Source organism: Culex quinquefasciatus, chromosome 2, assembly GCF_015732765.1.
Source record: "Culex quinquefasciatus strain JHB chromosome 2, VPISU_Cqui_1.0_pri_paternal, whole genome shotgun sequence".
Classification (NCBI taxonomy): domain Eukaryota; kingdom Metazoa; phylum Arthropoda; class Insecta; order Diptera; family Culicidae; genus Culex; species Culex quinquefasciatus.
In genome coordinates, this window is record NC_051862.1 from 167,199,573 (window position 1) to 167,213,808 (window position 14,236).

The 14,236-nt window shown below is 35.7% G+C and overlaps 1 protein-coding gene across 1 annotated transcript in view; it reads left to right on the forward strand.

The window, feature by feature from the left end:
- Positions 1–14,236, forward strand: part of LOC6043897 — a 65,559-nt gene that overhangs the window by 20,689 nt on the left and 30,634 nt on the right. The window contains exons 2-7 of the mRNA XM_038250902.1: positions 5,230–5,302; positions 10,165–10,563; positions 10,626–10,794; positions 11,863–12,054; positions 12,117–12,295; positions 12,372–12,547. Coding sequence (XP_038106830.1) covers positions 5,244–5,302; positions 10,165–10,563; positions 10,626–10,794; positions 11,863–12,054; positions 12,117–12,295; positions 12,372–12,547 — 1,174 coding nt within the window. The 5' untranslated portion in view covers positions 5,230–5,243. The remainder of the gene's footprint in view (positions 1–5,229; positions 5,303–10,164; positions 10,564–10,625; positions 10,795–11,862; positions 12,055–12,116; positions 12,296–12,371; positions 12,548–14,236) is intronic.

Genomic DNA, 14,236 nt, shown 5'->3' on the forward strand with positions numbered 1-14,236 from the left:
ACTACAAGTGCAGTTGCTTCCAGCTGTGTCGTCGTCGTCGGTCACACGCACAATGCTTATTATTCAATTGAAGAAATTGCACTCTTCCTCAAAGTTACTGACTTTGTGGTCATAAACGGTGTACGGCTTGAAATTCCTTCGCATCCACAGTTTGTGGTTCTAAAACGACGCGAATTTGCATCAGCTAATGAACTCTAATCTCAGGTTAAAATCCCGGGCAAAACAATAATTTGCCGGGGCTATTAAGCGAAGGGGTTGACGATCAGTTTTTTGAGGACTGGGCAGAGTGAGCAATAATTGCCGCAGAAGTTGAAGTCTTTGTTTCGAATACCTGGATCAGGTTGGGAGTCGGCCCAGATCCTGGTTCAGTGAATGCACCGCTTCCTGGAATGACAAACCTGTTTGAGTTCAACTTCTAGGGCTCCAACTATAGTTGAGAGTTTACAAATGGGAGGGTGAATATCTGGTTCTAAAACCAGTAATAAAATCACTCGACCAGAATTGATTCTTGATATCTCGCCCATTCCAGTGGATGGGGGTAGCAGATTTGCCGGCAATTTAATGACAGCCGCCATACCATTAGTGAGCAGTTTTAGTCGTGAAGGTCGTTCTAACATGTGGGGATTTCCTACTTCTGCCGTCGTAGGTCCTTCATCCAAAAGAAGAATCTATCAGCACGCAGAAGGTCAGAGTTGTTTTTTTTTTGCTCGGATGTCAAAAACCTGTTACCGCCAATTGTTTGGCCTGTCGGTTAGTAGATTGTGCTCAAGTGTAGCCCAGAGCATCTCTACAACGCCGGTTAGTACTACTATAATAACAATGCATGCCACCGGAATTATAATGACTTGATGATGATGTAGGGCTAATATAGCTATCAACGTGCGGTCTGCTCGCCACAAGTCCAACTGTTTTGATAAATGTAAAACTGTCATGACCACTTTTAGCAGGTTTAACCTTCTCAATGTGTGTTCCACTAGGAAATCCAAAAATTTCATTCACTTTATGAATGAATTGATCCAGTTCCTTCTCCAAAAGCAACCCGAGATATTCAAGGTTACGCGCGCTTGATCCAATCATACAGCGTCGTAATGAGAGTAGGTGGCAGCGGCCACTTTATCACCTTCCATTCAGCTGTTCGGCTGGTCCACCCCGGTGAGATCACAACTGCTCGTGTACAATCTGTTGTATGTCAATGGCTTGTCAGATTCGTGAAACAGATTTTTTTTTTGCTCTCCACCCTCAAGACCTGAAACGAGCGCGCCCCGGCTACGGAAACGTTATCGTTTGATTGGTGATTGTGGTATGATTTGAATGAATGTTGTTTTGATATGGGATATCACTTTGGGCGGTTTGCTGCGCAAATATCGAACATTGTGACTGGCTTTGACATGATTTTTTTTTTGCAAGCAGAGCAGTTTTCATCTCAGTTGGGTCAAATTGGACTATTCTAAAATGTTAAAAATTAGTTTATTTTTATACTTTTCTTTCATTGAAAACAAGCCAGAGATGCCGGATCTCCAGAAACCTTCACAGTTAAAAAATGATGGTTATAACTGGGAACGGTGACCGATTTTGTGTCACAAAATGTAATGTAATGTAAACATCAGAAAGTTGTGAATTTACATTAGTTTAATTGAATTTTCTTTTTTTATTATTTATTTTTTCTCTTTATTTAAGTAAATTTATTCAAAAAAAAAATAGGTATTATTCAACCACATTTTCAACTTACAAATTCAACTTTTTTTACTGTGCTGCAGGCATTTCAAACACCAGTAGTTTAATCAACTAGGTTAATATTTACCATAGCAGTACTCTAGAATTTCGCAAAAAAAACTGTTTTTTCAGTTTTTTGATTTGAATGAAACTTTGTCCATCGATTTCTCAAATCCAAATATGCCATTTCACACCATAGGTTTCTACATACATATTTGGGAGCTGTCAAAAAAGTGCTTTGCGAATTTTCGAAAATGTAACTGATTTGGTGGTCGGGCAAGTTATATGTTTTGCTGTAGGTTATGATAAGGACTATTCGGGAAATATAGATTGCAAATTTGATTTTACAACGAAAAATGAAGTTGAAAAATTTTTGCGACCAATATTTCGACTTTTTGAAAAAATCAGTATTGATTAAAAAATTCATAACTCGGTCAAAGATTTTTTGCACTACCTGAAAATTTCTAAAAAGTTGGCATTTGATGTCCTCTAAAACATATGAAAAAAAAAAGTTTTTTTTTTGCAAATCAAGTTTTAGTGACAAAAAGTTAAAAAAAAAACTTACTGTGTATCATTTTTTTCAGTGTAGTCCATATCCATATCTACAACTTTGCCGAAGACACCAAATCGATCAAAAAATTCCTTCAAAAGATACAGATTTTTGAATTTTCATACATCGTTTTTGTATGGACAGCTGCCAAATTTGTATGGAAAATTATATGGACAAACTAATGATGCAAAATGGCTTCTTTGGACATACCGAAGTCAGCAAAAAAGTTTCAGTCGGATTAAAAAATTAAAAATTAAAATTCTAAAAAAAACCGATTTTATAGAGAATTGCTCAGCTGTCATCGGGAAACAGAAAGCAGATCTGATGCAAACAAACCAACTTCTGAGTAGTACTCAGAGGTGTGAATATGTAACTAAATTTTCAACTAGAAAGCCTTATTGGATCGACTGACAGCTGTCAACAGTACAAAACCACGTGCTTGGAAATCATCGAACAATGGGGTATAACAATGTCAGTTTGACAGCTGGTTTTGACGTTTGAGTGCTTTTTCAATCGAATAAGTTGAATTTAGAGAGCTTTCGGATTAGCGGACATTCGAAGTACCGAAATCTGAATTACCGAATCCGCTCTGTACTTCTTACGGCCATCAGGCAAAAGCAAAATGCATTCTGCAGATTTCCCTTTAACCCACCGGCAGTAGCGTAAGTGTACTTTGTACACACTTTGTAAGAACACTTGTAATATACGCTAAAAACACGCGACTGCCGAAAGGTTAAAGATTTGCCAGAAGTTCCTAGAATCAATGGGAAATACGCGAATTAATGAGTAACTATGGAAATACACGAATCACTACGAAATTACTACACAGCTAAAAAAGTAGTAATCCAGCTGTGTGTAAAATGCCTGGGTTTAAAATGAATATTGCATTATCTTATGCAATTTTATGTGATTTTACACCCTGAAATATGTAGCCCATCAGTATGGGAAACCTACTTAACCGAAATTTCAAGCTGTTAAATGCGTTTATCCTTACAACTTTCCATTGTGTTGATGGCCGAGTGGGCTAAGGCACCAGCCCTTACTGTTGGTGCTGAGTTTGAATCCCGTTGGTTGCAACTTTTTTTTGTGTTTGCAAAAATTGTACATGTAGTGTGTAATATTAAGTGTTTATTTTGACGAAGGTGATGTGCATGCGATTTTACCATCGGATTTTTTGCTGTGTAGGTAATTCCGGAATCACAAGAATTACTGCAGAATTGCTAAGTGATTCTGGATTTTCTTAGACAACAATGACCATTAAAAGATCAGCAAACAAGCAAATTGCTATGCTTTTATCTCTTCAAAACATAAACAAACAAACCACTTTCAACCACCGAAAAAAACAAGAAAGCAAAACTCAGAACCGAATCTACACTTTGCACTATTTGCCACCTTCTCCGGATTTGCCAAACCAGTTTCGAAACCCGCTTCTATTTTCAAGTTTATAATCTACTGACCCACAGCCCCTGCTGATCAGCAATAGCATCCTGCTTGTCTGTAAAGTTCGCCACTCGATACGCAATACGCTTCAAGCGAAAATTATCGCACACTGGCTTGAAGTGTGCGCTTAAGCAGTTCAAGGTGATCCGCAAAAATTGACCGACTCCACACACCGGGAGAGTTAGTCAGAGCGTTTGCGACTAATTAGCATACTGCCGATAAATGGTTTGTTTTAGTTTCGTTTGGAAGCGATTTTTTATGTGTTTTGCGAACTTTGTATGGAACAGGTTCTTTGAATTGATCTTTGGACAGGATACTCGCGGATTTGAAGATTTTGTTTACGTTTTCGAACTGGAACTTGATTGCACTCACAATTTTTCACCACACTTTTTCCCAGATGGCAAATGGTCGCAGAAATCGAAATTTATTGCCATCTGTGCCACTCAAAGTTAGCGTCAAAAATCGCATCGCTCTCAAAATATCAGTTTTTGTTTGTTTTTCTAATCATGACGATCTTTTCGCTCGAAATGCTCCTTTCACCGTCACCGAAATCTCTGCGCCAGCCAACGTCATCTGGCTTTGGCAGCTGGCCATCATCACCCCGAGCGCGAATCTTCGGTCCAAAAACCAAAGAAAAAATGTATTAATATTCATGAGAGTCGGTCCAAACCGACTGGTAATTTAGTAGCTCGACGACAAGTATTCTTCCACCCCTTCTTGGTTCCAGCTGGGTGGAGAGGCTCGTCATCTGCTGCTCTCCAAGAAAAGTCCCCAGAACCGGCTTAAGCCGGTTACACTGCGACGATTACGATGAAATTGATACATTCACGTGCTGGTCGGCAGCGCCACACTTGGTCATGGTCCGCCAATCTACCCTTTGGATTCGGGCGCGAAAGTCATTTGAATATGTTCTGGAGTAGATTTTGAGGATGTCGTATGCGTCTTTTAAAATCAGATGATATCACCTATTGAAGTCAGTAGATGGTTTGATGCTAAAAAGGCATACGATCATTTTAAAGTTGATTCTAAAATTAAGGAAAGTAAGATTTTATTGTTGCAGTGAAACAATGTACAAGGTAGCCTGATTATGCTTAATTTGACATGTAAAATTACGTAAGGGCAGGAACATGGCATCATCCCAATTACTTATGGAAATCAGTTTTTTTTCACTATCAGTGTAGCTAATTTCAACAAATATTTTTTACATACATCGTGATGGAACAAAGGGTGGATGGAATGGATCTTTTTAAATGAACTTCAAAAGTTATAAGTAGTTGGGTATTTTGAGTATTTCTATTTTAATAGCCTTTTTAAAACGTTTAAAGTCAAAAAAGTTGAAAGAGTCATCATTTCTAGGAAAAAAATTTGTTAATTAAGAAATATAATAAAAACGATATCAAACTACAAGAGAAACATAAGTGATTCACCATAACAAATTAATAAACTTAAACTTTAGCTACCTTACAAAAATCAAGGTATAAAAACGAGCGCCATTGCTAATCGTCTGTTCATTCCGTTCATTTCAGATTAAAACATCACAATGACGGTGGATAAAGGCCACACCAATACAGCGTTCGTTGGAGATGATGGTCTCAACAGGTAAAATTTAATGTCAATGATTAAATGAAATGTAGCATATTCAAGGTTGTACTGAGCTCACTTTTTAAATCAATACAAAATTAAGATAGTTCTATGTTCCCTGATTATGGATCTAAAATTATCTTCGTTTACAAAATTCTCAAAATCTCTAGTGTGCAAATATAGCCTTCGGAAACAGAATGGTTGAATCTAACAGAAAATAAATTTATAAATAAAAAACAAGTTTCAAAATAAGTTCAGTCATGCATATTTTAAAAGTCATACTTTCATTTAAATTTATCTTAAAAATGACATCATTTTACTACTTCATTCCGCATACAAGAGCAGTTCTCTCAGTAATTATCCTTTTAGGGAAATTAGTTATTGTATTATTTTTTATTCTTTTCTCACTTTGTACACAGCATAAAAAATCTGTGTAAAATCGCATGCAAAAGCATGCACATCACCTTTGTGAGCAAAAGCATGTAATATTGTACGAGAAAACGTGTACACAAAAAGCATGTACCAAAAATCAGGTCTTCTCACCCCAAAAATAAAACCAATCTGGCGAGAGTCATACTCAGATTACCAAGTCTGCGCCCCAACCCGCTCGGCTATCTCGCCGCTTTGAAAATGATTGGATCAATGCCAATGTAACAGTAGGTTTTCCGTACGTCGTATACTGTGTTGACTGCATACGATGTATGGGGAACCAGATCCAATTATATTCATATCGGCGAGATAGTCGAGCGGGTTGGGGCGCGGATTTGATAATCTGAATATGTCTCTCGACATATTGATGTTATTTTTAGGGTGAGCAGACCTGATTTTTTTTCTTCTGCTTTTTGTGTACACGTTTTCTCATACAATATTACATGCTTTTGCTCACAAAGGTGATGTGCATGCTTTTTCATGCGATTTTACCATCGGATTTTTTGCTGTGTAGGGAGCCTTTCGTATGACCAAAAATGCCATTTCGCGTCGGTAATTTGTCCATACAGAATTGACAGCTCTTGAAAAAAAAAATCTGATCAATTGATTGGTTTTTTCTGCAATTTTTTAGGTAAAATTTGAGACAATTTTGTGGAAAAAGTACACTTTTAAAAATTACCAAACATATATTTTACATTGAATGCTAATCGATAAATTTATGATCAATAATAGTATAGTAAACCAAATTTTCAAAACTTGCAATATGGGTATCAAACAAAACGATTTTTTTTATGTGTTTTCAATTTATTTGCGTTTTGTTTCGTTGAAAATTAAAATTTTCACATTATCTTGAAAATTTAAGTATTTTAAAAAAAATGTGAAAATGTTAGTATTTTTTAAAACAAGACTCTTATAATTTGAAAATGCCTCAACAATTTCGCTTCGCAAATTTAAAAAATTTGAGTATTTGCGAAAAATTAAAGAATTTTGTGAAAATGTCAGTTTGTAACAATACAAACTGTTATAAACTGAAAAGCATGTGATTTATGTGAAAAATTTCGCAACGTTTGGAACCCATTTTGCAAATTTTGAAAATTTTGTTTTTTTTGCGAAAAAATGCTATATTTTTTGTAAATTTTAGTTTAAAACAAAAAAAACTCTAAAAAGGAAAAAACGCAAACAAAATTTCGCTTCGTTTGACACCCATTCTGCAAATTTGAAAATTTTAGTATTTTCGAAAAAATACGGAAAAATTGAGTGCGAAAAATTTAAGTATTTAAAAAATATTAAAATGTGAAAAAAGCATACAAAATTTCGCTTCATTTGATACCCATATTGAAAATAATGATAAATTGAGTACTTTCGAAAAAAATAATATTTAAGGAACAATTTTTAGTTCCGTCATCTGGGGTGAATCGGGACTACAGTCTGAATAGGGACAGCAGTGTTTAGAGCACTTAAAGGTTTTAAATTTGGAAATGGATGTACACATTTTGTTGGTCTGAGTCTGTTCTATCCGAAACCAACCAGAAAAATCAAAATATTATTCTCTAACATGGTTAAAACTAGAGACCCTAAATAGGGAGACTGGTCTAAGCTGGCTAAATCGATCTGGCAACGTATGTTTTGAGCTTGGCAACACTGATAAGTTTGGCTGGGCGTAAAGGCAAATGCTCGTTTGGATACGTCAAATTCACTTCGACCAGTCTCCCTATTAAGGATCTCTAGTTAAAACTGCTGTCCCAATTCGCCCCATGTGTCCCAATTCGCCCCATGTGTCCCAATTCGCCCTATTGACGGTATTTATACTTGTGAACTTAAATCATTTTTAAAAAACATTTATTTTAAGTTAAAGCATTGAAAATATCAAATGATGTGGTCGTATTGAGTCAATTTTAAAAAGCTTTTGAAAATGAGTTATGGTCCATTATCGGCGATATGCTTATCGCTTTTTTCAACATTTTAAATTTTTATCGGATTTTGAGGATTAAAATAGAAAATAATTGAGTGATTTGTCAATTTACTGTTTTTTTCATATTTGAAAATACGGTCGACAAAAAAAAACTTTACTGTTAACGGTAATCTTGCACTTTTAGGCTTTAAAAAATTATTAAAGTGCACCGATTTCAAGTTAAATCTAGTGATAAGTTTGATTTGTGTGAAAATTTTGCAATAAGTATTTTTTTAAACTTTTTTTCATGGTTGCCTAAGTCTCAAAATCTAGAAGAAATGTTCAAAACAACCTATGAGTCATGGATTTCCTATGCAGATAGGTCCTTTTGAAAATTTAATCTATAAATATTATTTTGGAATATTTCAAAACAATCCTGTTTTTATGATTGGGTTCAATTTACTGAAGTAAAGTTAAAAATGATACAGGAAACATGATATTTTTTTTACTTTATTCCCAACAGCGCTATATTTTGAAATGCCAAATCTTTCTGATTAAATTTTTTTCAAAATTTAAATTAAATACTAGCTTTTGAAAAGGGTTTAAATTTATATACTTCGCTCATTTTAAAAATTAAACTTCTTTTTATGCTATTGCAAGTTTGAAAAGTTTATGATTTATATCTTAATATTTCATGCAAATACAAGTAAATAAAATTTGAATTCATTTTTTTTTTCAATCTTTAAGGTGCTGATTCAGAATATGTTTAACATACAGTATGTCCCATAAAAAATGCGACATTGTTAATAGGTGGAATCGGGCCAGTTTTGACTGTTTACAATGTGGTTTCTAACGATGCTTTTGACACAGGGTTGGATATTTTTTACTGTTTCGTTTTTAAGATAAAAGGTATGAAATTAAGGTAAATGTTGTACCAGAAATACATCTAATATTTTAGTCCGCAAATACCGAATTTTGGCGAACAGCAATAAACTGTCATGAAAATATCTTCAAAACATACTAAACTAAAACCATGATACATAACAAAATCAGTTTGTTGAATACATTTAGAATGAAACCACTTTTCTGTGAAAAAAAAAATGCACATGTCGCATTTTTATGGGCCATACTGTCTCTTTGATCCTTATCACCAAACCAACCAGTTGCTGAAAATAAGATCAAATATTGAAAATTTTACATGAAAAACTGAACGGTTTAGAAAACCATGGGTATGATCACTTTTACCATTTGATTTCTCGGCATTTCAATAAAAATGCTTTCACCAAATAATCGCTTTCGAAAAATCTATTTTTTCAACTAATCGAAATATTGGTTCAAAAAAAATTTTCAATTTTATTTTTCGATATAAAATCAGATTTGCAATCAAAAAGAACTTTAGTAAAATTTTGATAAAGTTCACCGTTTTCAAGTTAAAGCCATTTTGGGTAACTTTTTTGAAGCAGTTTTCATTTTTTAAATAAATGCACAAGTTTGCTCACTTTTGAAAAAAAAATATTTTTGAAAAGCTGAGAAAATTCTCTATATTTTGCTTTTTGAACATTGTTGATACAACTCTTAGTTGCTGAGATATTATCATGCAAAGGTTTAAAAACAGGAAAATTTATGTTTTCTAAGTCTCACCCAAACAACCCACCATTTTTGAATGTCGATATCTCAGCAACTAATGGTCCGATTTACAATGTTAAAATATTAAACATTCGTGAAATTATCCGATCTTTTCGAAAACAATATTTTCAAAAAATTTAAATCAATACTAACATTTCAAAAGTGCGTAATATTGAATGTTTACCCCTTTTGATATGTTAATCTTGATTAAAAATCACAAAATTGTGTAGTCCTTATCCATACCTACAATTTTGTCGAAGACACCAAATCGATCAAAAAATTCCTTCAATAGATACAGATTTTTGAATTTTCATACATTATTTTTGTATGGAAAATTATATGGACAAACTAATTATGCAAATGGCTTCTTTGGCCTTATCAAAGGCACCAAAAAAGTTTCAGCCGGACTTAAAAATACAAAAATTACAATTAAATAAAAAGACCGATTTCTTAGATAATTGCTCATTTGCTTAAAAGGTAAGCAGAAAAGACGACGAAATTCATTAGAGTAGATGAATTGATTCGCAATCTTCGGCAAAGTTGTACTTGGATATTCGAACAAAATTCGTTTGGAGACTCAAAAATGAGCACAGATTTTTCGGATTCAATTTCTATAGAACTTGAAAACTGTCTGGATTTATTAAATCACATCAAAGAAGGCCCCCATTCTAGAGAATTTCATGTCAACATAAAAATCATAACATTGATCTATTATGAATCAAAAGTCCTTTAAATCGGAATCATCAATAAAATGGCAGATCCTCCTTTCAACCCCTTTGGATATGGTGAACAAAGGTATTTTTAAAAATAAATCACTCGTGTTTTGTTCAAAAAAATTATTATTTGTATTATCTAACTAAACAGACATCCTTTGTCGACAATAACGAAGATTGTTAAAAATAAATTTGTCTACTTTCATCTTTTCCTCATTCAGCAAAAAGGCCCACCATGGCACGAAGAACATCGCAAACAGCTTCGCGCTGGAGATCCAGGACAAGAAGCCGGGCCTCGAGACGGACTACAACCCGTACGAGCACCGGCACGTCGAGCATCCCACGACGAACAACGAAACGCTGATCCACCTGCTGAAGGGCTCGCTCGGGACTGGGATCCTGGCCATGCCGAACGCATTCCACCACGCCGGCTGGCTGGTCGGTGGCGTCGGAACGCTGCTGATCGGCATCCTGTGCACGTACTGCATCCACCTGCTCATCAAGGCCGAGTTCGAGCTGTGCCGGCGGAAACGGGTGCCGAGCCTGAACTACCCGGCGGTCACGCAGACGGCGCTGCTCGAGGGACCGGACGCGCTGAAACCGCTGTCCAAAGTCATTATGTGAGTTTGGTGGGTGGTGGTTGAGGTTGGAATTTTTGTATAATGGAATATCCTTTCGACAGTCACATCATCAACACCTTCCTGCTGATCTATCAGCTGGGCACGTGCTGCGTTTACGTGGTGTTTGTGTCGTCCAACATTAAGGCCATTGCGGACTACTACACGGAGAATGATACCGACGTGCGGATATACATGCTGATCATCCTGTTGCCACTCATCCTGATCAACTGGGTTAGTATTCGGGATGTCTGTAGTTATTTTAGTCGTCTTAATTTACGAGTTCTGCACCGATGCAAAAGTGCCAAAAATGGGCGCCAGCATCCATTGCGATGAACAAAACAAATTTTAACACTAATGTGAGAATGCACTCACCAACACAAAGGAAGGGTACGAAATTGGCGTCAAAATAGTTTGTTTTAAATTTAGATCTTAACCCGTCCCGCCCAAGTCGCGTCTTTATTGTTATGATAACTGACGTGCACATTCGGGGGAAGATTGCAATTCGATGTGATCGTGCTATCTTGTCGCACGTGCATCTTGGACCAAGTTGAGTTTGAGATTTTACTTTTTTTGACGTACAATCTTACCAGACTTGACTTTGACATTATGTTTTCATTCGTTCACAAACGCGTAACGCAACGTCACTCATACAGTCATTTGACTCTCACCGCCTCTCTCAATTCTGATCACCTTCCCCATGACTGCACTCAAATGATTGATGTCACCACGCAACACCGCAGCATGGAGGATAGAGAGTAAAAGGAAGAAAGAGAAAGAGCGTTCGTGTCCTGCGGCTGATTGAGTGTCGAGTTCGCATTCCTTCGTTTCAACTTCGTGTGCGCTCACTGACGACGGTCTCTTCTTGATAACGGTTATGAGAGGCGCGCTCAGTCAGCATTCAACAATCGCTCTTTTAAATTTCGGGCAGTCACAATTATCGACAGCTCCCCTTTAAAGCATTGGTTGACAGTATATAAAATAAATTAAACCTTGCAGCCTGAAACTAGCTCAATAGATTTGAAATATATGGACAAACAGGTAGTTTTTTCTTTGCACATTGTATGAATTTACTTCTTCTGCTTAATGAAACTATGGGGTGTTTTTAAACTTAAACTTCTTATGTAATATTTTAGATCGATGTTAAACCATCACTCTAATCCGACAATGAAAATTTCACTTGAACTAACCCTGTATTTCTCCCTTAAATTTCTCTTTCCCCATGTGCGATCATCTTTCATCGTGGATCAACGCTCTCATCCACGACACTCCTGCTACTGCACCACTCCACAAAACTTGCAGGTTCGCAATCTCAAATTCTTGGCACCGTTCTCGACGCTGGCTAATTTTATCACCCTGGTCTCGTTCGGCATCATCCTGTACTACATCTTCCGCGAGCCGATCTCGTTCGAGGGTCGGGAAGCGGTCGGCAACGTGGCCGAGTTCCCGCTCTTCTTCGGCACGGTCTTGTTCGCGCTGGAGGCCATCGGTGTGGTAGGTTCCTAGTGAGTTGCTTTCTTACGCAGGTTTGACATGTTTGCTTAATCGATTCGCAGATTCTTCCGTTGGAGAATGAGATGAAGACGCCGAAGAAGTTTGGCGGAAACTTTGGAGTGCTCAACAAGGCTATGATTCTGATCGTGACGCTGTACATCGGAATGGGATTCTTCGGATATCTGAACTACGGATTGGACGCCAAGGGTTCGATCACGCTGAATCTTCCCGAGGATGAGATGTAAGTTTGCTGTTTTCAATATTCTTCAAATTTAAAAATTCAAAAATTTAAAAACGTTCAAATTCTGCTCTTCTAGTTTGGCCCAGTGCGTCAAGGGAATGCTGGCCTTTGCCATCTACATCACCCACGGGCTGGCCTGCTACGTGGCCATCGACATCACCTGGAACGATTACATGAAGAAGCACATTGGGGACTCGCCGCGGGCCACCATCTACGAGTATCTCGTGCGAACGGTGCTGGTGCTGGTCACATGTAAGTAGACATGCTGCCGTATTTATGAGATTTGAAAATTGAAAGTTTATTCGAAGCCTTTTTTCATGAAACGTTCTAGCATTTTTAAACATGACGTCAGCTCGTTTAAAAATGTTTATGTATCTTCAAAAATGACTTCAATATTTTTTTTATTTTAATATAATAGTGCCATCAACTGTTATGGTTATGGAAATTTTGTTTAATTTATTCAAGTATAATCAAAGTCGTAAAAAAAATTATAGCCACTGCAATTTTTTTATGGCAACGATAATCGCGTAGAATTAATATCAATTTTTAATTCTTCCACATCATGTTCAATTTTCAATGCTTTCACTAAGAATATATTTTTTGAAAATGTAGTTAGTTTCAAAGTATAAATATGTACTAGAAATGTTTCACAGCAAACTCTATTTTTCCGGTATCAAACGAAGCGAAATGTTTTTTCACTTTATTAAAGTTTTTTTTTTGTAAAATATCAACATTTCTCGGGTGAGTTTTCAAAAAGCCGTAAGAGCCACTGTGATCTTTGACACTAATTTTCGTTTTTCTCGAAAATGAAACAAAATTTCATTTATTTCAAGTATGGGGCACTTGAAGACGTGTAGATGAACAATCTTGAGCATTTTTGATATTGGTTTTTCGTAAGTAGATCGAATACCGATGCAAAAAGGACTTCGTTTACCAATGGCTCTTACGGCTTTTTGAAAACTAATCCGAGATTTTCACAAAATACCGTATTTTACTAAAGTTTTCAATTATTTTTTTTCAATACTAAAATTTTCACAAATTACCCTATTTTTCAAAAGTACTTTATTAGAGTTTTTTTTTTGAAATACTCAAATTTTCAAAATTTGCAATATGGGTATCGAACGAATTAAAATTTCATGTGGTTTTTTGATGTATTAGATTTTTTTTCGAAGATACATAACTTTTCACAAATTACCGTATTTTTCGAAAATACTCAAATTTTCAAAATAAGCGATATGTGTATCAAAGTTCTTTGCTCAGTATTGGGACTGATTGTTAATTTACCCAAATTGTTTATCAGTTTCATTTCTTTCTTCTAATTTGTGAGTTTAATTTCACCGAAAACTACCGATAAGCCCGTAAATTATGTGTATCAAATGAAGCGTAATTGTTTCGTCTACACAGTAAAACATGAGCGAAAAGTACCTTACAGAAATTTTGACCTAAAATCCACCTAAAATTTGATTTTTGAGAAAATTTTAAAATTTTGGTTGATCAAAATCAAACTAAAATTGGGTCGCAGAACTCGAATTGATGTCAAAAGTAAGTAGATGAAAAAACACGAATAGTTTTTTTGTTAGAAAAAGAAAGATTCATAAAATTTTCCGATCTTATCAAACACAATATTTTGGAAATTTTGGAATCAAGGCTAACATTTTAAATGGGCGTTATATTAAATATTTGATTCTGTTGAAATGTTAGTCTCGATTCCAAAATTTTCACAATATTTTTTTACCGAGATAAATATCAGAAAATTTCATGAATGTATGGAATGAATGGAATGAATGAAACTAACCATTAGTTGCTAAGACATCGGCATCAAGTTTGCAGAACAAATACTTTGATGAAATCAAACTTTCGGTGGCTATATCTTGAGGACAAGCCCTTTATCAAAAAATCTGTTAAGTACTTTTCGAATGCAATTTCAAATTCACATAAAAA